The 27,358-nt window shown below is 38.2% G+C and overlaps 11 protein-coding genes across 11 annotated transcripts; 6 read left to right on the top strand and 5 right to left on the bottom strand.

Annotated features, from left to right (window-relative positions):
- Positions 1-2,114: 2,114 nt before the first annotated feature.
- Positions 2,115-2,953, top strand: LOC117787699. Its single transcript, XM_034626293.1, has 2 exons — positions 2,115-2,224; positions 2,298-2,953. Exons 1-2 carry the CDS (start codon positions 2,213-2,215, stop codon positions 2,766-2,768), a joined length of 483 nt encoding a protein of 160 aa, XP_034482184.1. The 5' UTR covers positions 2,115-2,212; the 3' UTR covers positions 2,769-2,953.
- A 2,551-nt stretch (positions 2,954-5,504) lies between these two features.
- On the top strand, positions 5,505-6,237 carry LOC117787696 (cuticle protein 38). Its single transcript, XM_034626291.1, has 2 exons — positions 5,505-5,530; positions 5,601-6,237. Exons 1-2 carry the CDS (start codon positions 5,519-5,521, stop codon positions 6,081-6,083), a joined length of 495 nt encoding a protein of 164 aa, XP_034482182.1. The 5' UTR covers positions 5,505-5,518; the 3' UTR covers positions 6,084-6,237.
- A 350-nt stretch (positions 6,238-6,587) lies between these two features.
- On the top strand, positions 6,588-7,303 carry LOC117786915 (actin cytoskeleton-regulatory complex protein PAN1). Its single transcript, XM_034625335.1, has 3 exons — positions 6,588-6,605; positions 6,668-7,033; positions 7,091-7,303. The coding sequence occupies exons 1-3, from the start codon at positions 6,588-6,590 to the stop codon at positions 7,301-7,303; spliced, it is 597 nt and encodes a 198-aa protein (XP_034481226.1).
- Positions 7,304-9,842: 2,539 nt separating this feature from the next.
- Positions 9,843-10,518, top strand: LOC117787698 (cyclin-dependent kinase inhibitor 1C). Its single transcript, XM_034626292.1, has 2 exons — positions 9,843-9,860; positions 9,930-10,518. Exons 1-2 carry the CDS (start codon positions 9,843-9,845, stop codon positions 10,422-10,424), a joined length of 513 nt encoding a protein of 170 aa, XP_034482183.1. The 3' UTR covers positions 10,425-10,518.
- Positions 10,497-10,899, bottom strand: LOC117786917. The gene has a single exon (XM_034625336.1). The coding sequence runs from the start codon at positions 10,897-10,899 to the stop codon at positions 10,543-10,545; it is 357 nt and encodes a 118-aa protein (XP_034481227.1). The 3' UTR covers positions 10,497-10,542.
- A 1,984-nt stretch (positions 10,900-12,883) lies between these two features.
- Positions 12,884-13,362, top strand: LOC117786918 (glycine-rich protein). Its single transcript, XM_034625337.1, has 2 exons — positions 12,884-12,895; positions 12,961-13,362. Exons 1-2 carry the CDS (start codon positions 12,884-12,886, stop codon positions 13,360-13,362), a joined length of 414 nt encoding a protein of 137 aa, XP_034481228.1.
- Positions 13,363-14,260: 898 nt separating this feature from the next.
- LOC117787704 (cuticle protein 12.5) lies at positions 14,261-14,818 on the bottom strand. The gene is made up of 2 exons (XM_034626299.1): positions 14,807-14,818; positions 14,261-14,746 (listed from the first exon to the last, which is right to left on the bottom strand). Exons 1-2 carry the CDS (start codon positions 14,816-14,818, stop codon positions 14,351-14,353), a joined length of 408 nt encoding a protein of 135 aa, XP_034482190.1. The 3' UTR covers positions 14,261-14,350.
- Positions 14,819-15,805: 987 nt separating this feature from the next.
- LOC117786919 lies at positions 15,806-16,318 on the bottom strand. The gene has a single exon (XM_034625338.1). The coding sequence runs from the start codon at positions 16,316-16,318 to the stop codon at positions 15,806-15,808; it is 513 nt and encodes a 170-aa protein (XP_034481229.1).
- Positions 16,319-20,794: 4,476 nt separating this feature from the next.
- LOC117787307 lies at positions 20,795-21,376 on the bottom strand. The gene is made up of 2 exons (XM_034625795.1): positions 21,297-21,376; positions 20,795-21,233 (listed from the first exon to the last, which is right to left on the bottom strand). Exons 1-2 carry the CDS (start codon positions 21,306-21,308, stop codon positions 21,021-21,023), a joined length of 225 nt encoding a protein of 74 aa, XP_034481686.1. The 5' UTR covers positions 21,309-21,376; the 3' UTR covers positions 20,795-21,020.
- A 2,173-nt stretch (positions 21,377-23,549) lies between these two features.
- Positions 23,550-24,069, bottom strand: LOC117788024 (vitelline membrane protein Vm26Ab). The gene is made up of 2 exons (XM_034626680.1): positions 24,021-24,069; positions 23,550-23,955 (listed from the first exon to the last, which is right to left on the bottom strand). The coding sequence occupies exons 1-2, from the start codon at positions 24,030-24,032 to the stop codon at positions 23,614-23,616; spliced, it is 354 nt and encodes a 117-aa protein (XP_034482571.1). The 5' UTR covers positions 24,033-24,069; the 3' UTR covers positions 23,550-23,613.
- A 1,508-nt stretch (positions 24,070-25,577) lies between these two features.
- Positions 25,578-27,333, top strand: LOC117787386 (carboxypeptidase N subunit 2). The gene has a single exon (XM_034625895.1). It carries the CDS (start codon positions 25,609-25,611, stop codon positions 27,292-27,294), a length of 1,686 nt encoding a protein of 561 aa, XP_034481786.1. The 5' UTR covers positions 25,578-25,608; the 3' UTR covers positions 27,295-27,333.
- The last annotated feature ends 25 nt before the right edge of the window (positions 27,334-27,358 follow it).

The raw sequence follows: 27,358 nt of genomic DNA on the forward strand, positions 1-27,358 counted from the left end.
TATATTTTTTTTATAATCAGATATTAGACTAAGGTGGCCAAATTTCTATAGAAAATTTTCTAAAAACTGAGTTTTATTTGAAAAGAAAGACAATGAATAAAATTGAAGACTATTACAGCATAAAGTCTCTAAAAAATTGTTATCACCCCATTAAATTTTATGTTTTTTTAACAATATTCTTCAAAAATCAATTTCTGTAATAATAAATATTAGAATTTATATATAACTACAAAATTAATAAAACAAAAAAAATGTACTTGAGGTTAGGTTGAAAGATATAAGACTTAGGTAAACAAATTTTTATAGAAAAGTTAAAGATTTATCAATAAATTAAATAAGAGACTTTTTCGAAAAAATAGATTAAAAATAGACCATTTTTCGTTGACAAAATTCAAAATTTTTAGATTCTGTACTAATACGTTATCTAAAAGAAGTTGTTAACTTAGCCTAAAAAAAATTTACTCATTGTAGCTCATAATATAGATTAAGGTGACCTTATTTTTTTTTTTAAATAATGTAGTGTTTGGTACAGAGTTAATTTTACCATGATACATTAGGCAGAGGGGTGATAGATTTACATTTAAGTTTACATTTAAGCCCCTAGCAACCAAAAAATTGAATACCCCCTTTAAGGACGCCTCTGACAGACTGTTTGACCGCCGTGTGGTGCATAGTTTGGATGCCAATCGAAATGACCAACATTGATTTATATGCAAGGCAAACTAAATATGTATTATCAATAGGCGCTGCTCAACAGCTAAAGCAACAGCAATAACAACAACAACAACAGCAATAACAGCCACAGCAAATGGCAAAGCAGCTCATAAAAAAAGGCAACAACTTAGCACAGATAAATAAACAGAGTCACAAGATAACAACAACAATAAAAACAACAATAACAATAACAAATGCCACAGCTGCAGTCGACGACATAACAAAAACAAAAAAAATCCCCAAGAGAGACAACAACAACAGCAACAACAACGGTAAAAACAGAAGCAGAATGAATAAGTTAAGTTAAGGCTTTTGGCCAACAGCCATGTCGTCAGAGAGTCAACAACAAGCTGAGCTGAACGCCAAAAACTGAATGCCGCCAACAGCAGCGACTGAAACGCATCTTTGTTATTGTTGCTAATACCCTGTAAACGCATAAAAATGTGTCTTAAAAATGTTGAAACAACAACAAATTAAGAAAAGAGTGGAAATTTACTCAGCTTACAGTGCTGGAAGTTTCTTTAAGTTAACTTGAAATAATACCATTTACAGGTACAATTCAAATTAAATGTTAATCGCTGACAATTATATGAAAGAAGTCCGAAATTAAATAGCTGCTAGTCGAGCTAATTTTTTTTTAGAAAGGATTGTTTGTAATAACACTACTAAAAGGGGGTATATTAAAATCAAACTAAAAAATCCTAGTGAAGTTAAAGGAACTATTAAAATGAAAATTACGATATGATGAACTAATTATTGTATATCAATCACTAGTTCTAAAAATAAGATTACAGGGTATCTTATAATAGTTGTTCAGCTTAACTGCTTGTCCCAGTTAGTAAAATTAATAATATTAAAATATGATAAATATTTTTAGATGATTGATTGTGCTTACAGGGTATTTGCTAAGTCTATCAAATTAATCTAAAGCACAAACACTTGTCGAAACTCAAAATGGAAATATAAGAAATATTTATAAATAATTACAAGTGTCAACAATCAGTTTACAGGGTATCTCTTATGTCGATCAAAAAACATTTTGTACAATTTGCAGTAAATAAAATAAAAAAAAAAAATTAAAATTTTATTTATTATATATTTATAAGTAAAAATAGTGCTTACAGGGTATCTGCTAAGTCGAGCTATGGCACCTAAAGCACATTCACTTGTTGCTGTTGTGTTGGATCGCAACTGGTCGACTGGTTGAGTGTTTGACTGGTTGAGTGTCTCACCTGGTCGTCTATCCACTGGCAGAATCGAATTGTGGCTCTGCTTCTGCTTCTGCCTCTTCTTCTTTATCTGTTTCTGTTTCTTCCACTTCTGCTGCTTCTTCTTCTAGCTGAACGTATAAAAAGCATCTTCAGCTGCCGCACAAATTTTAATCAGCTCGAAAAGCTTCGCCTGTCGACAATAACTGCTAAACGAAAACGAATCGTATTCAAACCACTCGTGAGTGCAAAAAAGTGACAAGAAGAAAAAGAAGAATTACATTCCCAAAATGTACAGCAATGTGAGTGTGTGTGTGTGTGGAGAGTGTGAGTGTGTGTGTATTTGGATGTTAATCTTTGACGGTTTCTTTGCAGAAATCGGTGGCTCAACTTTTGCTGCTTGGATTCGCACTGCAAGTGGTTGCGGTGGTGCAGGCGGATGTCTCGCAGCTGGAGTACTCCATTCGGCCCAGTTCCCAGGTGGCCTACTATCATTATCCGGTGCCGAGGACACAGCAGCATCAGCGTCAGGTGGCACGACAATTTGTGGCACCTGAGCTGGAGCATGCCGCCTTCACGCAGGCGTTGACGAGTCGTGGTTATGTCTTCGGTGGCAACACAGCCGCTGCTTCCGTCTCTGCACCACTGACGGCAGCGGTGCCGGCGGGTCGTTCCATTTCCTCGTCATCGGATGCCAATTCGTTGAACCTCAAGTTGCCGGTGCCCTTTGGCGTGATGCCACTAAATGTTGCACATTTGCCGCTGCAAGCGGGTGCGCCTTATGCCTCCGTGCCACATACCACAGGTCTCACCTCATATGGCACAGCGCACGTGCAACGTCGATAGTTGCAACAACTGTATTTTTTAAGCCTGACTGACTGACTGTGTGTGTATCTGTGTGTGTAAGAGTGTGTGAGTGAGTGTGTGCATGTGATTAGTGAATACTTGATATATATATATATAAATACATTCGAATAATACTCATAAATAAAGTAAAAGCTACTTGCCAGCGATCGTAGCAACAACTTGAATACTTTATTTATTTATGGCCAGCTCAAATGATGAAGCTGAAGATAATGCTGCTGATGATAATGATGATAATGATAATGCTGATTATAATACTCTTCAGCATTGCCTTGTCTCTGAGTTGAGTTGGGCTTCTCTTGGACTGCATTTGCATATCAAACTTTAAGTCGAAGGTCACGATCGCACCAACCAAAGACCAACAAAGACGTCTTCATCAAAACGATCGATACAACAATCGATCGCACCTTTCACCTCACCTCAAAAGCCATCAAAGAGCAATGTTTATTTAGGCTCTGCTGTGGTGAGCAGAGGGGAAAACGGAGACAATCTACAAATTATGAGCAACTCATTTGCATACAGACGATTGAAGAGTCTATTTAAGTGTTCGACCAGCTGATCATTTTGGCATGTGATCAATGAATCCAAGACCTTAAACTTGGCATTGATTTAACTACATACGTGCATAATATAAATTAATCCCCCTTACCCCCACCTCACTGTAGAACCAACCGGATGCCCAATTGTTTATTGAAAGCTACTTAACGGATGTGGATTAATCAGCATACGGAACAAACTGATCCAGCTTAAAAGAAACCGCTTTTCAGAACGGGAATAACTGCACTTAAAATACAAATTAATTATATCAACGACAGTAATAAAATACAACGGTACACAGCAAATGAAAGCGATATGAAATATATAATTAATAGCTTAATACATTTTAATATATAATACAGCTACGATCGTATAAATTGCACTATAATTTTATTAGTTAATTTCTGAAAATTTTCATCTATTAAAATTAAACAATAATAAGCTAAAACAAATTTAAGTTCCTTCCGTTTTTTGGTTTTTTAAGCTTCTTGTTTTCATTATAACTATTAAATAATAAATTTTGTCTTTTATTTTTGCTTTTTAATTGTGATATTTCTATCTTTAACTTTTGTTTCATTAAAATTAATTGTTTCTAAAACTTAAAAACATTGATTTTTTAGTATTTTTTCTAATTAAATAACTAAGACACAAAACTTTTTCTAAATATGATTACTGAATACTTCAATAATACTTTAATCTTTAAGTTATTGTTTTGCATATTTTAGTATTATTTCTTATTAGAAAACTGAGCGAAATTTAAGTTTCTTTAATCTTTTCATAAATAATCTTTGTCATAAAACTTGTTTTCCTTATTATGAATGAATAAACAAATTTATCAATATCTTGCATTTCTTTTGTGAAGCGATAAAAAACTTTAAATAATTACTATTAATTTTTTTTTTCACGAAAACTAAATAGAACTTAATTCTTTTATGTTTCTATATATAAATAAATAAGGTATGTTTTAAAAAAATATGTGGCATTATTTAAATTGAATAATAAATGGGTGTAACTTTTGTAGCACTTAATATAATTTTACTTTTTATTTAAAAGGAAGTTTTATTTTATTTTAATTACTGCAAAATTGTAACTCACTATAAAAGTAACATAATAAAAAATATAAGAATTTATCTCCGCATTTCATGTATGTTATTTTAATGGCCATGGGTGTATAAACATACTATATATGCCCGCCTTCCAAGAAGGCGTCTAGGAAGTGAGCGGCCGATTACAGATACAGATTTCCGTATAAAGATCAACCTGCTGGAAGAAGCTGATGATGAAGTGAGATGCTTAAAGTAAGTAAGAGGTCGACTGCCAGTGGTTGTGGTGGTTGTGGTGGCTTCTGGTGGTTGCCCTCAGTCAAGTGCCACAGATGCGGATACAGTTACAAGCGTGGTTAAATCGAGAAGACTCATCGCACGAAGGCCTTGAGATCAACTCGACACTGAGAGAGAGAGAGAGAGAGGAAAGACAAGAGCTGAGGAGGGGGGCGTAGGAGAGGGTATTAAGCACATGACTATGATGATGACGTTGACAGCACGTGACCGTTAAGAGAAATATACAAAACAAAGTCCAATCATATTTTTGTTTTGCTTATTAAATTCAAGAGCCGGTTTTTGAGCGCTCTTCTTAGCCAAGTCATCTCGCTGTTCTGGCCAATTAGTGGCCAGCATAATGGCTTAAACAGTTGTTGACTCTTACACACACACACACACATATCCTGTTGCCAAGGTCAGCAAAGGATGCAAGCTGGGTCGAAGGGGAGAGGAAGGAGGTAACTCAATTTACGATGCCAAGCAATTGAAATGTTTTTTTTATTGTTTTTTATGGTCGAAGCATTAAAAGCGTCACTAATGCGACACGCATTTTATAGCCAACTTAGCCTGAAATTGGCAACAAGCACTGCCAACAATTGCCCCACTCTCATTGCGTTGTCTGTTCGCTGGTTGTGAGTCTGCATACAAATTGTACTACAATAAATAGTTTGCGAAATCAATTTTGGTTGTTGAATTTGGATTTCCTAAAGTTTTTTTTCGTGGCCCATAGCAAAGGCTAAACACGTCCCGTTTCGGCCGACAAAAAGAAGCGGCCAGAAAACATGGCAAAAGTCGAGCAACTGCAATTGCTATATAAGGCAATGTTGGTGGTGCTCTAAAGACATTAACAGTTCCACAACCACCAACCACTGCAACATGTACAAATTCGTAAGTTTAAAAATATATATTCCAAAAAAAAATAGGTACTTAAAATGTGTTTTATCCTGTTTTTTGTTAGCTCCTCCTTGCCGCTTTTGTTGCTTGTGCTGCGGCCAAGCCTGGCGTGGTTGCACCACTCGCTGCCGCACCACTGGCCTATGCCAATGCACCACTGTATGCCGCTGGTGGCAGCAGCCAGGTGGATGTGCGCAACAACTATGATGGCACTCAATCCTCGTACACCACCGCACCCTTTGAGCTGACGGCGCCTTATTCCAGCCGCTATGTCTCTGGCATTCCAGCTGCCTATGCCGCAGCTCCCTATGCTGCCGCACCACTGGCTGCCCCACTGGCTGCCCCACTGGCTGCCCGTCTGACCGCTCCAGTTGCCGCTTCCTACGCTGCTCCTCTGGGCGCTCCTCTGGGAGCTCCTCTGGCTGCCTCCTATGCTGCCCCCTTTGCTGCCCCCTATGCCGCTCCCTATAGCTTCGGTGGTGCCGCCTATGCCGCCCCTTATGCCGCCCCCTACAGCTTTGCCGCTCCAGCTCCAGTTGTGGTTTAAAATTTGAAATGTTTTGCTTAGCGAATTATTTGTGTGTGTAAATAAAAATCAAGTTTATAAATTGTGAAATCTTTAAGCGTTAAGCGTTAATCGTAAATCAGGCTTAATAATAGTTTATTGACTGTCATAAGCTGTTACCATTTTGGCCAGGCCAACACAAATGTCAAAGGTGCTTATATAATAAGAAGTTATTGATTGTCGACTTGTAAACAAATGTAATTTTCATTGCAATCGAGTCACGTTTTGTGGCAGTTACCGCATAAACCATAAACGGTGCAGCCCAGCGCTGTCAGCGCTGCAGTACCGTTAGGTGTGGTGCCAAACGAAAGTGAAGAGCTGCACGTTCCACTTGGCGGTTGGCCAATTGGTTGGCTCTATGTGTTTTTAGACCAAAATTCCAGCTATAAATTCAATTGCATTGGCCATGGTCAACACATTGACAGCGGCGTCTTCAAGCCAAGCAGTAGCACCACCCACGACCCACCAACCAAAAGAGCAAGCAAGATGTGGCAGCTTAAATTGGTAAGTATTTTGTGGCATTAACTGTAGAACTGCAACTTCATTCTATCAATTTCTTTGCACAGACTTGCGTCTTGGCCTTGGCTTTGATTTGCAGCGAAGCGAAACCTTCGCACCACTTTGATCACCACCTGGATCATCAACATTTCAACCACTTTGAGTCACTGCCGGAACATGTGGATTATGCCTCACCACTGTTGCAGTTGCAGGAATCCTTTGTGGCTGCTCCAGCACCTGCACCACTTTGGCCTGCTCCTGCTGCTGCTCCCTTAGCACCTGCACCACTTTGGCCTGCACCCGCCGCTGCTCCCTTAGCACCTGCACCACTGCTGCCAGCTCCGGTACCTGCACCACTTTGGCCTGCACCCGCACCACTGCTGCCAGCGGCTCACACTCATCTGTTGCCAGCTCCTGCACCACTGCTGCCAGCTGCGGCTCCCTGTCTGCCACCGGTTGCACCACATGCTCATGTGCTGCCCACCACGGAGGTGCATCTGCCCACAGTGACACAGCTGCTGCCTCCGGTGCTTGAAGCGTTGCCCTTCGCCTCCAGTTATCGTGCTATTCCCGGTCCCAAAACCACCTCCCATCGCGTTTCCCTTGGATATGCCTTCCCCAAGTTCGTGACTGCACCACACGCCCATCTGCGTGCTCTGCCCCTGAAACTGGCGCACCACCATCATCATCATTCACTGTTCTAGGCTGGAATTGAAGTGGGAGATAGATTATATTTTAACCATATTACTTAGCTGCATTGAACCGAACCAAAGACGTTTTGAGTCATGTACAAAATTATATCTTAAATGATGTATTTAAATATAATAAATTAAAATACTATAATAATAATAAAAACTATACAAATGCAGATTGCATTAAGAGGACAGAATATTATCAAAATGATATTCCGCATAAAAATCGGTCGAGATTTGGCAAAGTTATGGCAATTTGAAGTTTAAGATAAAGTGTATGCAAAAAATGTAAAAATTAAATTTTTTAAGCTACTAAAATTTTGATGAAGAATCAATCTAGAGGCCAAATAATGACCAAAATGATATTCCGCATGAAAATCGGTCAAGTTTTGGCAAAGTTATGGCTATTTGAAGTTTGAGATAAAGTGTCAAGGGGTAGGTATGCAAAAAATTCACAGTGATGACAAAAAATTTAATTTTTTAAGTTACTAAAATTTTGATGCAGAATCAATTTGGAGGCTAAATAATGATCAAAATGATATTCCGCATGAAAATCGGTCAAGTTTTGTCAAAGTTATGGCTGTTTGAAGTTTGAGATGAAGTGTCAAGGGTATGGAAAATATTCACAGTGTTGACCAAAAAATCAATTTTAAGTTACTAAAATTTTGATGCAGAACTAATTAAGAGGCCAAATAATGATCAAAATGATATTCCGCATGAAAATCGGTCAAGTTTTGGCAAAGTTATGGCTATTTGAAGTTTGAGATAAACTGTCAAGGGGTAGGTATGCAAAAAATTCACAGTGACGACCAAAAAATGTAATTTTTAAAGTGGATAAAATTTTGATGCAGAATCAATTAAGAGGCCAAATAATGATGAAAATGATATTCCGCATGAAAATCGGTCAAGTTTTGGCAAAGTTATGGCTATTTGAAGTTTGAGATAAAGTGTCAAGGGGTAGGTATGCAAAAAATTCACAGTGATGACAAAAAATTTAATTTTTTAAGTTACTAAAATTTTGATGCAGAATCAATTTGGAGGCTAAATAATGATCAAAATGATATTCCGCATGAAAATCGGTCAAGTTTTGTCAAAGTTATGGCTGTTTGAAGTTTGAGATGAAGTGTCAAGGGTATGGAAAATATTCACAGTGTTGACCAAAAAAATTCAATTTTTTAAGTTACTAAAATTTTGATGCAGAACTAATTAAGAGGCCAAATAATGATCAAAATGATATTCCGCATGAAAATCGGTCAAGTTTTGGCAAAGTTATGGCTATTTGAAGTTTGAGATAAACTGTCAAGGGGTAGGTATGCAAAAAATTCACAGTGACGACCAAAAAATGTAATTTTTTAAGTGGATAAAATTTTGATGCAGAATCAATTAAGAGGCCAAATAATGATGAAAATGATATTCCGCATGAAAATCGGTCAAGTTTTGGCAAAGTTATGGCTATTTGAAGTTTGAGATAAAGTGTCAAGGGGTAGGTATGCAAAAAATTCACAGTGTTGACAAAATAAAAAATTTTTTAAGTTACTAAAATTTTGATGCAGAATCAATTTAGAGGCCAAATAATGATGAAAATGATATTCCACATGAAAATCGGTCAAGTTTTGGCAAAGTTATGATAAAAAAAGGGGCATTAAAAATATACTAAAAACACCCTTATATTAAAAATGGAGCCAGAAGGCCATACTTTTCAGAATGTAGATCAAGGGCATTTGTGCAAAATATTGTCTTTCGCCAGATCAACTGCTAGTTTTTTGAATGTCACGGGCAAAGCCGGGTTAAACCCGCTAACTTCTATATAACAAGCAAACTATGCAGATATTGTCTTGTAACTAACCATATACAAAGTAAATGACTGACTAGACACAAAGTGGTTAGATTGACTAAGTGGTTCAGCGGCACACGACACCAAATCAGGAATTCCAAACACATGAAAAAGACACTGAAAAGGGTGTGGGAGAAGCAGGAGGAAGCGAGTGCGTGAATTGCAGTGAAGAAATTGAATGTTAATTAAAAGCCCACGCGAAAGACAAAAGAAGAGAGACAGAAAATAGAGAGAGAAGGAAAAAGTTAAATATAGAGGGAGGAAAGGAGAGAAGAAGGGTTGTTGAGAGTCACGTCTGATAAAGGTGTCTCATTTGTGGTTGATAATTCGTTGCCACTGAAATATTATAAACAAAACGAAAATGAAAACGAAAACTTGCCCAACCACCAACCACGAATATCGGCCAGTGGGCTAGTTAGCGGTTTTTAGATGGGGGAACTACGGGTATACGAATATTGATTGCGTGCAATTATGAAAGTGGTTGTCGATAAATACGTAAGAGGCGATCAATTGATTTTTAAATACGGTTAACGCCCTTCGCACCACTCAACGATGGTCTCATATAGAAAGTCTTACAAGGTATTTTGGTATGCTTACCACAGTCATAAGCAACGACTGCGAGAATTATAAAAACGCAGCACACTTGACAATTGAACATCAAAGCTTAGTTAGCACTCAGACAAACCACCCAACAAACCACTCAAAATTTAACTAAAAATGTTTGCCAAGTTGATGGTAAGTTTGTGTTAGTTTTTTTTGCGAAAAAGGATTTAAGGATTAACTTCGAATTTGCTTGGATTACAGCTCGTTGCTCTGTGCGTGGTTGGTGGTGCCCAGGCGGGTCTTTTGCCCTTTGCTGCACCTGCACCACTTGCTGCCGCTGGCGTGGTGGCTCCCTATGCCTCCAGCTTCAATGCGCATCGGATTAACCACGCAGTGGCTTATCCAGTAGCACCACCAGTGGCTCCAGTGGCTTTCGCTGCTCCAGTTCCCGCACCAGTGGCCTTTGCTGCACCACCGAAGGTTGCTTTCGCTGCGCCAGCTTTGGCTCCTGCACCTGCCTTTGCTGCTCCAGTTGCTGCTCCTCTGGGTGCTCCTTTGGCTGCTCCCTTTGCTGCACCTCTGCCCGCGCCAGTTGCCACTCCCTTCGGATTTGCTGCTCCTGCGCCAGTGGCTTTCGGTGCACCCGCTAGATTTGGTTTCCCAGCAGCGGCGCCATTTGCTGCCCCCTTCCCGGCTCCAGTGCCTGCGCCTCTGGCCGTGGCACCCAAATTCGCACCAGCGCCTTATTTCTTCTAAATATGCCCACTTAGAGTTAAACATCTCCCTACTAGCAACAAATCTCAACTAGAAAGCAAAATGCTTGGCAAATAAATTGTATAAGTTCACTTTATTCGACTGCTAATCCTCGCCAGAACTATAAACCTATGCTCTTCACATGTCCAATGCGTTGGAAGAGCGGCACATGCTCAAAGGGTGTGTGGGAAATAGGCACCGAGTCATAGGTCACATGTGCAATCTTCGTCAAGGGTGCCACAATTGTGTAGCCAGGATGTTGTTGCTCCTGCTCCGGCACGGGCTGAGGATAAGCCATCGCTGTGGGCCGATGATACACCAAAGTGGCGGCCTCCAGTTGATGTTTGACTAACAGAAGTACAAGGATTGGGAAAAGCTGACGAGTTTGCATTTTGATCCGTTCAATCTCCCGACTGCAGTTCAACTGAAGTTGCATCTCCAGTTGCCTCTTCTGCTCTTGGAGTTGGGGCCTGTTCATGTACAGTTAGAAGCTGGTGGCATCTTGAACCGGTTTACAGCTCAACTGACTGCATTTTCTCATTGCCTGGGAACCTGTTGCAACACACACAATTCCACAATTCCACAATTCCACACTCCCACTGTTAACAATCTTTTACTCCACTTTGATGTTGACGTTCCCAAAACTCGTTTTCAAGTTCAAGTTTAAAGCATTGTTGTTGTCGTCTTTTAGTCTGAAGTTTGTCAAAGTGTCAGTGACTCTTTTGTGGAGCAAATGAATGTGTTTTTATTACTTTAATACCCTGTATACTTTGGATATGGGTATGAAACGGGTATTATAGCTTGGTCACAAGGTGTGTCAAAGCTAAAACCGGTGGAGCTCCAAGTGTTTATTATGATCAAGTTACATTAAAGATATATTTTAGTCCAGCATGCTCTATGATAACGATAGAAAATATTTTATATAGGTATTGCTTCAGTTTTTTTCAAGTTATGATAGCTACAAATAATCTTCAAGTATTTAAAATAGAACTTAGAGCTGTCTACAGGGTATCTCACAGTCAATTTTTTTGAAAATGACGTTTAGGAATAAAGTTTTCAGTACAATATCTTAAGTTTTGTCCAAGCTAAGACAGTTAAGAGTCAAAAAACACTATTTATTATGAATGTACAATCTCAAAACCGATTGTAGGTTATCTCGTAGTTTAATAATCTTGATGCCTACGATCAGAAAGTAATTTTTCATTTAAATTCAAATAATTTTTTTTTAAATAAAGACAGTTGAAAGTCAAGAAATACCATTTACCATGATTATGTTTAAGATCATATGATTCTAGGGTATCTAGTAGTCTAATAATCTGAACAACCATATTGAAAAGACATTTCCCATAGAAATGGTCAAAGATGACTGCATAAAATAACTCTGATCTAAAAAAGTTAAATGCAGGGTATCTTGATAACCCAACAAACTATTTCATAATTAAACATTTCCTTTGAAATCATATCTTTTTTACTCCAGTTATAAGTATTCAAAATCAATAAAAAGACCTTCACAGTAGTTTTGATAATAGATCTGCAATGCTTACAGAGTATTTGGTAGTCCGGCTGACTCAAAAATAATTTTTTTGTGATAATCGTATTTCTTTTGCATTTGTTTATGATGAGATTTAGTTGGTCGCGCGGTTCGCTTAGTTGCCCATTGTTTTATTTTCTAAGGTTTGAGGTTTATTGTCTGAAATAGTTAATGATTGCTCAATCTCTTGATGATCGACACTTCAGCTGTACAGAATTGATTAGACGAGACGACTTGAGACGGGACAATGATCTGTTGCTCTTTATACATAAATTATTGCGTCACATGACTGAAATTATTCGTTGGGGTTCAAATGCCCGAGGCGTTAATAGCGAGCACATTGACCTTAATTTAATATCGGTCTTAACTGTTATTTCGTGTTGATGCCTAATCGATTCTAGATGCTACACCCACAACAGTTGGGTGGCAGCAACAACAACATGTATTTTTTGGTGCGAGTTAAGATCATAAAACTGGCCAAGCAGCTACAATGTTTATACAATGACGTGCAAAAAAAAAAAGCTGGCACAATCCACGCCCAGCCCAAAACTGGACATTTAATGTGTTCCCAGGTTGGAGACAGGTTCAAAATATATATAGTTACAAAGTTTGTGTAGCGTTTGTGGCATGTTGTAAATTCAACACTTTGCCAATTAAATGAATGCGTGTTCGTACCACATTGCGTATGCGCAATGCGAGCCAAGTGAAATGTCTTTGCCCAAATACACGTAAAGTAGATTAACTAAAAGCCGGCCAACTAAATGGCCAAATGGAGTATCCATTAGATCATCGATTGACCATTTTGGGTGCTGACCATTTGGTTCCTAGTTGCAGCTGCAACACGTATAAAAGACGCACGCGCCGAGCAAATGCAACGCCACAAACCCACAAGAGTTTCCCAGTGACGCGACTGTCAAAGCAGCTAGCGAATATGTATAAAGGAGTGAGTAGCCAACGAAATCTAAGGAATTTATCAATCAATCAATCAATTAAATCTCCAACTCACAGCTTCTTCTGTTGGCTGCGCTCTGCGTGACGAGCTGCCTTGCCGCTCCTGCCCCCGAACCTGCTCCTGCTCCTGCTCCTAGTATAGGATTGGGTCATGATTATCTGGGCTATGGCGGTCTGGGCTTGGGCTTAGGCCTGGGACACCTGGGTGGACACTATGGTGGCCATTATGGCGGCTATGGACTCGGCTTGGGACTCGGTCTGGGCCATGCGCCCATCATCAAGTCCATAGGCACGCCCATCATATCGAAGACCATCATTGGTGGCTATGGACTGGGACACGGCTACCTGGGCGGCTATGGACACGGTCTATACGGACATGGACATGGACTGGGCCTGGGATTGGGATTGGGCTTGGGTCTTGGCTATGGACATGGCTATGGCTATGGTCATGGCTGGTAGAGCCTCAAGCAGCTTGCGAACATGTGAGAGACTTGTCACGAGTCATTTATTTCCACTTCAAGTCCAAACATTAACTAGCACTAAACAATCAGTCAGTCATTTAATGAATCAATCAATTATGTAGCTCAATCGAGTAATAAAATATTTTTAAAAATTTTAAAATACATTTTTTCAAACATAATCCAAATTCTTCACATTAAATGAAATGCAATGGACACCGCAGAGTTTTAAGCAAATTTCAGTTGATCAATCAGTCTATAAATCAATCATTTATTTAACTCAATCAAGTAATAAACTTATTTAGATAGTTGTGCATTTTCTCATAAATAATTGGAACGCTTCAGGCATAATTAAATGCAATTCATAACCGTCAAATCTAGGCTAAATACTAAACAAATCTAATCAATCAATAAAATACAAAGCTAAACCCACTCAAAAATTAACTTGTAGCTTAGAACTTTTACCAAAAAATTTTTAATTTGTTTAAGCAAAATTTTGAACTTATATCAACTAGAACTAATGAATCAATAAATCGTTCAATCAATCAATATTGATCATATTTATTATTATATAGAACTGATCAATCAATCACACTGTCATTAAATCAGTCAGTCAATTGATCAAACTTGTAACTCGAGCTATAAAAATGCTCCTGAAAATATTAGCTGGAACAAAACAATCAATAAGTCAATCAATCAGTGGATGCATTAAATGTTTACCAAAATTTAGAAATAATAGAACATGAAAATATATATTTCTATTACTCAATAACGAAACTAATTTTGATAATAAAAGTCCTAGCCACATTTAAATACTAGTCAATCATTGAATCAATCAATCAATCAGTGAACTAATCAGTAAAATAAACAGTTCAATCTATAAATAAAACACCTTCATATTTTCGCATTTTTTCAAGTATATTTCAAATTCTTCAGATGAAACGAAATGGAATTGGACGCCGAAGAATCTGGATGAATTAAATCATCCTTTACCAGCCATGGCCGAGGCTGAGAGCAGGAGCGGCATAGGATCTGTAGCCGAGTCCGAGAGGAGCATGAGACAGGCCAAGAGGAGCATGGGACAGGCCAAGAGGAGCATGGGCCAAGCCAAGTGGAGCACCATGGGCAATAGCTGGAGCAGCATAATGGGACGCCAGTCCATAATGGCCATAAGCCGGAGCAGCCAGCGGAGCATGGGCCAAAGCTGGAGCGGCATAGCTGATCCTATGAGACAGGCCATAGGAGGAAATCGAAGGTGCGGCCAAGGCATGGCCATAAGAGATGGCCGGAGCAGCGGCCAAAGGCAGAGCTGGAGCTGCAGCCAAGCCACCCAAGTAGCCAGGAGCGGCAGCAGCGCTAGCCAGGCAGAAGACGGCCAAAACGAACTATAAGAATAAATAGAAAATATATTAAATATTGCGAATTTTAATAAATAAAAAACTTACGTATTTGAACATGTTGCAAGTTATTATTTTGTAGCTGATTTACTCGAGTCGAGAACACAACGTCTAATAATGCTTGTTGGACTAGGCTCAAACGCTTTTATAGCCAAATCGAGTCAGGCCCAAAATGCATCATGGCCCAAACGCCGAGCTGCACTTTTACTTTTGTTGGAGGCTGTGAAACCAAACTTCGTGTGCATGCAAAGTGCAACAGTTGACGGTGGTTGTAATAAGTGGCAAGGGAGGTGCTGCAACTGGTGTGCGATAAAGACCCGCCCAAAACCCGCACCACAGCACAGCCAATGCGGATGCTATGGATTTGGGTATCTGATAAATGCAAACTGTGAGAAAAAATAATAAACAAACTGAGATTGCGATTGAACGAGTTTCCGAAAACATTTTAGAACTGGTCAACTAACATAGGTGGTGCAGCCGTCGAGTGGTGCGTTTCATATGCTCAACAATTATCTTGCTCAGTGCGTAAATTGAGCATTTAGGATTTAAAGATTAAGTCATAATTATAACGTTTTTTTGTAGTAGAATGCTGAGAACAACTTGAGATACACTGAGGGAAAGAAGAGTTAGCAATAAAAGAAATTAATTTAGATTAAAAAAAGTTAATTTTCATCAGTAATCGCTAATTGAAGTTTTTCGAAGATATTTTTTTAAATATTTTTTTTAGCTTAAATTACACTATCAAAAAACTAATTGTTCTTGAATATTTCAGTTTTATTGAGTGTGTAGCTCAATACAATGAAAGACTGTTTAGAGTGTGTACAAGATACAGGTTCGTTGACATTGACTTTTATCTTACTTGATAACAATTACGTAGATTTCACAACTTAATTGCCAACACCCGTATATGGGTATGAGGTGCTGCTGGATTGATAAGCGTCTGTCCATTGGAATCCTTGTAATCCGCGTAGGCTTGAGAGTAGATACACTCCCAACCCAATGCCTGCTTTTGGCGCGCTGAATAAAAGCTGGAAGAGAACGCCGTTATCAGGGGAAATCCCTGGATCGACCCACCTCCATTAGCGCAGCTGCAAGGCGTGTACCAAGACCCTTTCCTCTCATTGATGTCTCCACAGTGGTTTTTGAAGAGTAGAGCAACTTGATGACTCCGTATTTCTCAAATACATTAGCTTTTAATAGAACGTCGGTCATAAACATAAAAATGGGTTTAAGAGAGCAATGTTCCATTTCGATTACCCTTCTGCGTATTTCCTCCGGAGAACTGGCAAATAGGGATCCAGCTAAGACAATACCTACAATACGTTCACCGTCATCCTCGTCTATTGCCAGCAAGCTGGTGCCCTCTTTTATCATCGAGATGTGATCCGAGCTCTCTTCATAAAATTGTTGCATGCGCTTTGAAGCATCTTCTCCTGCAACAGCGAAAATCGGATCTGCAGTGTAGAAATGTTCTCTCATAAAGATTTTCACGTGGTAGTAGTCCTCCATTTTCATTGTTCGAATGAGAATACCATCCTTTGATCCAAAATTTGTCGACATGTTGAGTTGCAGCTTTTCAAAATAAAAATGATAAGTGTTCCGATCTCTACTCACAGTTTAAATAGTCGGCAATACCTTTAACATGGCACATGAGGAAATGATTTCATCTTATCAGTCAGATTAACGCACCATTATCTTAAGTTTTAAGAAACCGTACTTAAAAATACATAAATAAGAATAAAAATAAAAATAAAATATATAAATATATTCATTATCAGCATCAATTGCCGAGTTTATATAGCCATGTCCGTCTGTCCGTCTGTCTATCTGTCCTGACGTTCTAACGTCTGTATGAACATCAGATCTCAGAGGCTAAAAGAGCTTGAGAAATCAAACTTGGTATGTACACTGCACTCAACCAAATAGAACAAACAATTTACGCAGGAAAAAAATAAATAAAAGATAAGAAAAAGAATTACAATGTAGCAGCCTAAATTTGAATTTTGTCGACTAATTTGATAAAATTTAAAACTTTTTTCGTTTAGAATTTCAGGAGAATTATGTGCTCAACTTGTGGTACACTGCGAGAAACGAATTAAGTTTAGAAATAATGTCTTAAGAAATCATGTTAGGTATGTAAGTTTCCAAAATATTTCATTCTGCGTTTATTTATTCTTATTATTATATTAAAAACACTCTTTATTCGAAATATTGTTTCGTTCAGTGTAGCTGTCAGGTGGGCAATTGTTAAGCTGTCTGCCTGAACCGGACCTGCTCTCCCCTACATATGTCTAGGCATTATCTAGGGCAATCAGTTGTCGATATACAGAGCCTAGAGGCTGACAGCTTCAATCAGTGGCGTGGCAAGGTCACTTTAAGCAAAGGGGGCTCAGAGCTGCCCCTTTTGGGGCATGCCACTGTGTTGAAAATATGTATAATACATTTAAATGCAATCATAAATTCAAAACTATCAACTGCGTGCTGATAAATGCTGTTGTCATAATTCTAAGAGTTGTTGTAGCCGCCAGTTAATTGCCACAGCAGACTCCACAACGTGCCACAACACGCTGCACCACACTGCACCACACTCCACGCATAACTTAGACTTAGACCTTACGTAAGCACGATAAAAACCCAAGCACCTGAGTGTTGCTCCAGTTGAACCGCCCTGCGGAGCAAAATTAAATTGACTGCGTAAATCTTGTGACTAAGACAACACCTTCCCCCCCTTGGGGCAATTGGAAAGGCGCCCAGGTGACAATGGAGAGGCAGACACTAAAAGCCAGAGCCAGAGCCGGAGCCTTGGCCAGGCTGTCTATTTTAATTGCAGGCTGTGATTATGCGTAACTTACGCCCAGTGCAAATATTTGCATACAAATTCGTATGGAAATCGAGGCGAGTGGGCGATCCGATCCACTGGCTACCTCAACGGTGGTTCCAAGTGGTTCCAGGTGGTTCTCTTGTTACCCATAGATCACACGCTGGCCAAATCCGGTTTCCACTCTTGTGTTACAGTGTAAAAAATTAAAGCCAATTTAAGTTTTGTCATTTCTGCAGTGCGACGATTAATTCTGTTCAAATTTATTGGATATCAGATTGACCTTTATGGATGTTTTTACAAATTGAATTTGCCAGCTTGTTGGGCAACTGCTCTGCCTAATTCTGAGCAGTGTAACCGTTAACTGACAGGCGGCACTGTATGCACTTAGGCCTATTACAAAAAATTTACAAATAAATATGTACTAATTTTATGATGAATACTAAATACGCTTTATAAAATATCAGTTATAAATCTTGACAACTTTGAGTGCGTTCTAAGCACTGATATGAAATTTAAATGATACTTTATCTTCCAATTCTACAGTTAGGAAAATGTAGACCTTTTACAAAGGTGTTTAAAATAAAATCTTCACCACTTAAACTCCAATTTCTAGAACATTTTTAATGGTGTTTGCAAGGAAACTAAAATTCTTATATAATTGTAAAACAAATACTTTATTAAAGCTAGAAAATTTATATTAAATATTTCTGTTTAAAATATGATATACTTAGTAAAAATAAATGTTTTAAGTACTAATAGTAATTGACTTTCTAAGCAAAAAGTATAAAATTCAATTAGAAAAAATATTTTTAATTTTGATTAAATTGTTTCTAGAAATTTTGTATGTTATTCGAAACTGATTCAAGTTTATTCAGCAAAATTCAATGATAAAACAATCTTTCAACTCTTTTTCGAACTCATCAAAATGTTGTCATATTATAAGCTTTAATATCAGTGCTCTAACCAACTTCTTGACAAACTAATTATACTCCCTGTCAGAGTACTGCAATTTCAAATTTGAATCCACGCGGGAAACTGATTAAAACGTGCAATCGAATAATAATAATAAACGAGTTGCCTGGGAAACTTGAGACTTAGCAATTATAAAGGCGTTGAATGGGGCGTGGCTGGCTGAGCAAATTGGCTTGAGCTTCGCACAATGCACAAAAGGCAGCCAAAATCGTAAATTAGCTGAGGCGGCTTCACTTGCAACTGTGGGCGTTGAGCCACGTGCAACGTGCAACGTGCAACGCGAAAAGTCGAGAACTTGGAAAGGTAAAATCAGCATTTGATTTAATTTGTAAAGCAAGTTTGACATTAACATTTAATATAACTGACTATTTTTTTTTTGGTCATAGTTAATTGTTGGTACCACGCGGCGTATGATTAATTCGCTAGATGCGGCAGCTCACAAAAAAAGGGGCTTGCCACAAACCGTGCGGCATTCAAATGGAGAGACGTTCAAGTTATTGATTGTTGAGATTTGCAACCAGTCTGTATTCGAGTGGCGCCTTTTAATTAAATGCACTGCAAGAGCAATAACAAGAAATGAGAAACAACAAGCGGCAAGTATCAAGTGGCAAATGGCAAACAGAGCAGTAAGAGGCATGTGGCAACCAGCTGTGGCAGCCACACGCAACAAACTACGCCACATTTCAATTAAAAACAACGTCAGAATGCAGTACGCTACTTGAAGACACCCTATATGGGAAGCAAAGTGGGGTAGCTTAAATTAATTAAATATTTGAAAAGAATATTCTTTAATTTGTAAGTATTTTTGCAGACTCGTTTATTTTATCTTGTAATTTACGAACAATGTTTCTAATTTCATTGAGAATTCTATTAAGCTCCTAAAAATTTTATTAAAAATATTTTAATTTCAACTGCATAGTTAAGTAAAATATTAGCTTGGAGCTGTTTTTAAAATTGACATTTATTTATATATATGTACTTCAAAATATCATTTTCTTATGACTGTACTATTTATATGAAATTTAAGCTACAATACTGCACTAGTTTAAACCTTTAGATTAATTATTAATTATTTGTGCATTGTAAATATTCGTATATATAAATCTGCAATCAATTAAATTAATATTTTTAAACACTCTTCGCTTTTCGACAAATCTCGTTTATTTCCCAACAGAAAATTCGTATTTTTAGGCTTGTCAATATTAAGTTTTGTAAATTAAAATCGTTCTAGAAAACATAAATATAATTTTCGAAGGATTCTCATATTTTAATATACCCTTTTTGTACTACAGTACAACATGTCATAATTAAAACAACACTACCGCTAGCCTGAAAAATCACAACTAAAAGAGGGAACAACAACTCGGCCAGTGTCAGAGGATTATGTGATGTTTCAATGTCATTGACGAGGCGAATGAACTGTGTTGGGTCGAGGGTCGAGGGTCTAAGGTCCAAGATCTAAGGTCGAGTGTAGGATGTTATTTGTTTGACTTTGTGACACACGTGCATTGCAATTTGTAGTGAGCTTCTTGACTTAATTGTGTTGATCACTTGAAATAGCCTCAAAACGAGCCATAAACCAGACTACTGCCTATTTATTTACTAATTGACCCACACAACTTGTACCCGCAATGAATAATTGAAATAGTTTAAGTACACACGCACAAATCAGGGTTAAACTTGAAATGATTAACAAGGTTAACAAATCCTATCGAAATTCAAATTGTTTGTTGTTATAACAAATACGAGTATTTAATGGTATTTCCAACATTCGAGCCGTATATTGAATTCCTTAGTCACTTCCGCCTTGTAGAGGAGCTTTGGCGTCATCATCTTTGCCTTTTGCGAATTTGGATTAGCATAATTAAACAGTTCGCAATGCCCAGCACAGATCGTACACAAATTTAGCAGCCACTGTATTCGCTACGTGCCTCACATTTCAACGGGACACAGTTGCAACAACAAGTGATTTCAATTGACGGCTTCTGACTGTGCATTTTAATTGTGATGCAAAAATAAAAATAGTCACTGATTATCTATGGAGTGGAATAGTTAATCATTCCCCTTTTGCACTCAAGGTGAAGCTAAAAGGGCAATAACTGCGAGAAAAATATGTCCTTGTTGAGCTATACATAAAATGTAAAATAATAGATGTGCTTTAAGGTACTAAGCTATAAGAAAATTAGCTAAAAATTATTAAATAATATTTTTTAAATCTTAAATAAATAAAAAACTGTCAAATGTTACGATTTACGCAAAGTGCATTTATTTAAAAACAATATATTATAACATTCCTTCAGCAGAACTCCCCGAAACATCGCATAGCAATACTACGAAACCAAAAAGTTAATGAGGAAACAAAAAGCCGAGTTAAGGATGTGATGAATGGAGCGAGAAAAGCCAGAATTAGAATACATAAAGGTCCAGTTGTGGTGCAATTAAGTCCGTGTGGTGTTGCAGTGGTGTTCCTTAACGGTAGTAGGCAGCATAAGGATAAGCAGAGTAGGCAGCAGCATAGGGATAAGCGGAGTAGGGATAAGCAGCGGCAGCGGTATAGGCAGCGGTATAGGGAGAGCTGTAGGCCAGTGGTGCAGCGGTGTAGGCGCTATAGGCCAGCGGGGCAGCCACCACAGCAGGCTTGGCAGCCACACAGGCAACAATGGCGAACAGGCACAAAGCGAACTAATGGAAAATTAAATATATTATTTAAAGGAATTGCAGGAAATTGTTTAATTTAACACTTACGAATTTGAACATGTTGAAGTGTTGTTTTTTTTTTGTGGTTTTGTTGACAACTAAACTGTTTGTTCTGAAGAACTTGACTGATGTCTACAGCTACAAAATCGCCAACTTATATACAAAACTAATGGAGCCCTAAAACGACTACCAAGGTAACTGAAAACACACAAATTATTATGCACCACCAGACACCGAACAGATGGATGCTCTTGCCTGCCAATTACGACGCCTATCAATTGACGCCAAGGAGAATCTTGGCTCAACAAAAAAATTTGCACTTTACTTTTAGTTTCATTTGAGGCAAGAAAAACGATGAGGGGGAGCGAAACAGACGCCATAAGTATTTTTAAACGTGTGACGAACGCTACAAACGAATCAACAAATCGTAGCACGTGCTTTGCATATCACATATATTTGATTATTGAGTTGGAACTTGAAACTGAGGTTTGCTGACCCACTCAACCACTCAACCACTCTCTCAGGCTGAAATTATAAAGCTAAGCGACTGCTCCACATGTTGCTTCATTTGTTAACCGGGAAGCGTTTAGAACACAATGTATAAGAAATTACTCAGATTTAAAAGGAAATCAACCGATGAGATTTCATCTAAAGATTCGGGATGCTATCAACAGATCCGGGAAACTGAACTGGATTGCAACTGCAACTGCAACTGCTCTTCTTCTTGCTGCTGTTGCAACTTTGATTGCTGTCGTGTGAGGAACTGTCCTCAGGCTGTCTGTCAACTCTGCACCGCCTCCCTCATCCTGCCCAGCTGCGTGGGCGCCATTCGCGCTTTGCAGTCCACCTACGTGCAACGTGTTGATGCCACACCACCGAACCACAAGTGTTGCACAAGTGGCAGACAGTGGACAGCGGATGTCTGCCACTGATTCGTTGACAATCAGCAGCAACAAGTTGCACGTCATTGCCAATTCGCGTTGTTGTTCTTGTTGCTGTTGTTAAATTCAAGCTAAGAGAGAGTTACAACTGTTACTGAACGTTACCAAATATACCAAATATGCTAATAAGTACGACGACATTAAATGTGATTATGTTTTTATTGTCAGAAACTTTAAGACGCAGTTACTAGGAAGATGTAAGAAGAACAATAATAAATTTTTGTAGACTGAGAGGTTGAAAATAAAACGAAACTGACTTTACAGATGACCTTCCAATTTTTCTGCTTATCTTTTATATAATATTAAAAAAGAAAAAATATTTTACTTAAATTTTATACATTAATTCATACTATAAATTAGTTACTATCTATTTAAAAAGGTAGAAAATTTCAGACCCAATTTAATACTTTTACGAGTTTCATAAGTCTATTAAAAAATATCCATAAATTTAATTATTTGGAGATAAAAAAATATATTTAAGCAAATGTTTTAGAGAACGCAAGCTTCCGCATTTCAACAATGGATTTATTTTATGCAACAAAGTTTATTTAATCAAAATTGATGAATTCATTAAAGATTTATGGCTATTGTACTTGTTGCTGGTCTTGAACCTATTCAGTTAAGCGACAATACATCATAGTCAAAGGTGTCAAAGAAATCTATTTTAACCAGGTTTCAACTCAAAACCAACTATCGATGGCACAGAATTAAATTTGTTTGAGTGTTGATAAGCAAGTTGAGGCATTCATCGGATTTCGTGAACAATCAACTGACTTCTTTGCATGTTTTAAGCTTACTTGAAGCACTGCATATAACATTTAAAAATTAAGCTAAAAGTAAATTAACTAGTCCAGAAAATGCATAGAAAAAGATAGTAGTTTTTTTATGAGCTTATAAATAAAATTACTTTTAAGGGTGCAATTTATTCCCTAGAAAACAACGCTTGCTTAAAATACCAAAATTTTAAAAAATTTATTTTAATTATTCTGGTTTTATGGATTAGGAAATAAATTCACTATTTTAATAAATTTTTTTTTAAGTCATATAAAAACGACTGTTTTACTTTGAAATTTCTTGAAAATGATTTAATTTATTTTGATTTTATTTTATTTTTATTTTTAAAGTCTTATAAAAACGACTGTTTTACTTTGAAATTTCTTAAAAATGATTTCATTTGTTTTGATTCTATATTATTTTTATTTTTAAAGTCATATAAAAACGACTATATTTTTCTTTGAAATTTCTCGTTTAGTATTCGTAAATAATTAATTTGTTAATTCATTAATTTGTTATAAATTCTTAACTTTTTTCTTAATTAAATCTAATCTAATCTTAAAATTGTAAATAAAACATCGTGTACTTTCAGTTGAGCAATTGATTTATATTTGAATAATGAGTCAAGCCGGATTAATCGACAAAATCATTTACAGGTATGTGGTGTAGCCAGCGGTGTAGGGATAGCTGTAGGGATAGGCGGTGTAGGCGGATGCAACTGGAGCAGTGTAGGCAGATGCAATTGGAGCGGTATAAGCGGCAGCAACAGGAGCGGTATAGGCAGCGGTAACAGGAGCGGTATAAGCGGCAGCAACAGGAGCGGTATAAGCAGCGGCAACAATTGGGGCAGCTGCAATGCCATTGAAGTTGCGTGCCACATATTGAGAGCTGGTGGCAGTGACCACAGCTGGAGCGGCTTCAACCACAACCGCCGGCTTGGCCTCAACCTGACTGCAGGCGAGCACAGCGCACAGGACGAAAACAGCAGCGGACTAAAGATAAAATCAAAGGATTAGTTGAATTTATGATCGAGTGTACTCTAAGTAATAACACGCACCAGTTTGAACATCTTGGAATTGTTTGGATTGTTTGGTTAGAGCTAACTGAGTAGACTATGATTTAAAGTTGAGGTGCCTGCACTTTTTATAGTGCGTCTTTCGGTTTCATTGTTCTACAAGCGACATATAGACATATACAAATTAGAAGGCGAGGAGGAATGCTCTGGCTACGTGCCCAGCTGATATGACCACCACCAAGAGCCATAGACAATCGCAGACAGACAGCTGGAAGCACTGAGGTCGCCACTTGTGTATGTCGAGCACGTTCCCAAATTGTGAGCCCATTAAATTGTCGCCGTGCTTTTGAAGGTAGCCCCAAAACTGAATTCGGTAGCAGATCAGACTTTATTTATTTCATTTTTTTTTTTTTTTTTTTTTGATTGAAACGCTTTTGATTCGATTATGCGGTCAAATTTGTTAACTGACCTGCCCTTGCCGCAAAACTCAGTTTCCTGACCAAACCAAAAACGTACATTTGGTTGCATGTGGCATGTGGCAAGCGACTGTTGCATGTATAGTATTAATCCGATTGCATAGCAAGGTCGTCCGTTTGCAAACGGCAATTTATTTATGCAACTTGACTTGCAACAGTGCCGCATTCGGAGTGGGGGGAGGCAACTGATAATTCGGTTATGCCTCGAATTTGATCTGTGATGTGCAGGCAACAGATTACGGCTAGGATTGCATGGGTCAATGGACCGCAGACAGCCGAAAGTTATCCATGGAACCCATTCCCAGTTATCAGTTATCGTCACACAAAAAGCGGACTAAAGAAAACAGAACGCAGACCGACATTTCTTATCGAATAACGTCGCCAGCAACAATAATTAAAATTATATAAAATAAGAAAGAACATTTATCTTAAGTAGACTGACGATTTGATACCCTTAAAGAGGCAGTGTTTTTACATTTTTGAAACAAATTTCAATAAAAAGAATCAATAAGTATAATAAGTATTAATATACGCAAAAAAAAGTTTTTATTTAATATTTCACAAATTTATCATACAGCAATTCCATTATTAAACGATTCTTCTAAGTCATAGAAATATATTTTTTTTGTTATTTATTCCAAGTTTTATTTTAAACTACATTACTGTTTGTTTTAAAAATTGTCAGCTATTTTAACCGTATTTATTTAAAATATATAAATTGTAATTTATAAAGTTTTGAATAAAAGCAATATTAAATAACTTGAAAAAAAGAACAATTTTTTTTACGAGATTTGCTTAAAATATCTGAAATCCCGAAAAGGATTTTCAAGAAATTCGCAATTGATAAAACAATCAGATCTTTGCAGAAATAATTCATAATATATAAATACATTAATCTTATTAATATTTATCAATTTTTTAATTAAAAGCACAAAAAAATATTTCTCATAAACAAAATCAATTCTTTTGTCTCCTTTACAAAGTTGGTCGCAAAATGCGAGTACACTCTGAAAGAGTATATAAAGAGTATATATTATATGCTTTACAACACTGATAAATTCCCTTGCACAATGCAATTCTGTAAGATCATGCAATTATATTATGGACAATTGCTTACAGTTTGCGGAAAGCCATCACTTGGCGCGGTTTACACGATGCGTATACGTAATATTTGGAGTCTGGTCCTTTTGGTCCTGGCGAGCAGCAATTGTGCGGTCGCCGGCGACGTCTATCTGAGCTGTGATGAGTTCGAGCAGCACATGTACATGGATGCCAATGAAGCCTTTTGCACCGTCACTGGATTTATTGTGACGCACAGTCAGAATGTGGTTATCAAGAACTTTGTGCCCGGCAATATGGTCAAGTTTATGAAATTCTACGACTCGACGCTGCTCTATTTGCCGTTCCATTTGTTCGAGACGTTCACGCATCTGAAGACATTGGATGTGTCCTATACGAGCATTTTGGAGCTGACCAGAAATACTTTCAGTGCGGCCAGCAATTTGACCTACATGAATCTGAGCTACAACAATATGAGTTCGTTGCAGACTTCAGTGTTTATTGGAGCCAATGCATTGATGAGATTGGATCTGTCGTATAATAGAATATCGCTGTTAAGTGAGAATGCGTTTTGTGGTTTGCACATACTGAATAAACTGCAGTTGAATGGCAATCGGTTGACAGAGCTGCACAAGGATATCTTCAAGGACAACGAGTACCTAGAATCGGTTTCCCTGGAAGCCAATGCTCTTACGTACGTCGAACCTGAGGTCTTCAATCGCCTGCGTCGCATTAAGGAGGTGAACCTGAACAACAACAAGCTGATACGCATTCATCCAGATACATTCTCGGAGGCAGCCAATTTGGAGAGTCTTTTGTTGGCCATAAATGCGCTGACTGCCTTCCAATTGACCGACAAGAGCATCGTCCATCAGCTGCATCTGGACTATAACCATCTGACCAATCTGACCATTAATGCCACACGTTTTGTTCGCGCCAATTACAACAACATCAGTGAGATTTACATTCATCAGGCGTTGCAACTGGAGACTCTGGAGTTGCGGGGCAATCGATTGGAGAGCATTGCGAATATCACCAATATGACGGCTCTGCTTCATCTGGATCTCTCCTACAATCCCATTGGACCCCTGAGTGTGAGCACCTTTGATCAGCTGAAGCGTTTAAGGAATCTCTATCTGCGCTCCAATGGCATTCGAGAACTCGAATTTGGCATGTTCTCCAAGCAAAAGTATCTCGAGATTTTGGACTTATCCTTCAACAACTTGACCAGCCTCAACTTGGATATCTTTGTGCCGTATTTGATCAACATTAAGCAGTTCTTTGTGGATGGCAATTCGTTGAGTGAACTCCATGGCAATCGCAGTTTTTCGCAGACTTTTCCCTTGCTCCAGAAACTGGGCATCTCTCGGAATCGCTTCAATTGCTCCTACCTGCACCGTCTGATAGTTTCCCCCAATTTGCTGGATACGGTCACACTGCACATTGAACCCGACGTCAGCACTGAAGAGACGCCGCACATCCGAGATGTCTCCTGTGTGAGTCTACCCCGAAATTCATCTCGAGAGGCGCCAGCTGCCTTGGAGGGATCCATGATGACGCTACAGACTCAACTGGAACTGTTGCGAGTACACTCACACAATCTGGAGCTGCATCTGATCTTCATGAAGTCCTTCCTCTATGTCATAGGTGCAATTGTTCTCATTGCCATGGTCGCCTTTGTGACTTTGAGATACCTAAAGGTACGGAAATCGGGTCGCTATGATCGCCGCAGCATCGTCTTCCAATCGAGTGCCACAATGGACGCGAATCTAACCTTGTGAGCTGCCAGAAAAGGAGAGAACAATAGAGAGAGAAAGAGAGAGAGAGAGAGAAAGAGAGAGAGAG

The sequence above is a fragment of the Drosophila innubila genome, assembly GCF_004354385.1.
Source record: "Drosophila innubila isolate TH190305 chromosome 3L unlocalized genomic scaffold, UK_Dinn_1.0 0_D_3L, whole genome shotgun sequence".
Classification (NCBI taxonomy): domain Eukaryota; kingdom Metazoa; phylum Arthropoda; class Insecta; order Diptera; family Drosophilidae; genus Drosophila; species Drosophila innubila.

What these genes read in the sequence shown, in the direction of transcription:
- LOC117786915 (XM_034625335.1), top strand. An exon ending in CTGCACCACTGCTGCCAGCT is followed by an intron (nt 7,034 to 7,090) that starts GCGGCTCCCTGT and finishes CCCACCACGGAG; the next exon opens with GTGCATCTGCCCACAGTGAC.
- LOC117786917 (XM_034625336.1), bottom strand. Translation starts at nt 10,899, where the DNA reads ATGAACAGGCCCCAACTCCAAGAGCAGAAGAGGCAACTGGAGATGCAA.
- LOC117786919 (XM_034625338.1), bottom strand. Translation starts at nt 16,318, where the DNA reads ATGTCGACAAATTTTGGATCAAAGGATGGTATTCTCATTCGAACAATG.
- LOC117787386 (XM_034625895.1), top strand. Translation starts at nt 25,609, where the DNA reads ATGCGTATACGTAATATTTGGAGTCTGGTCCTTTTGGTCCTGGCGAGC.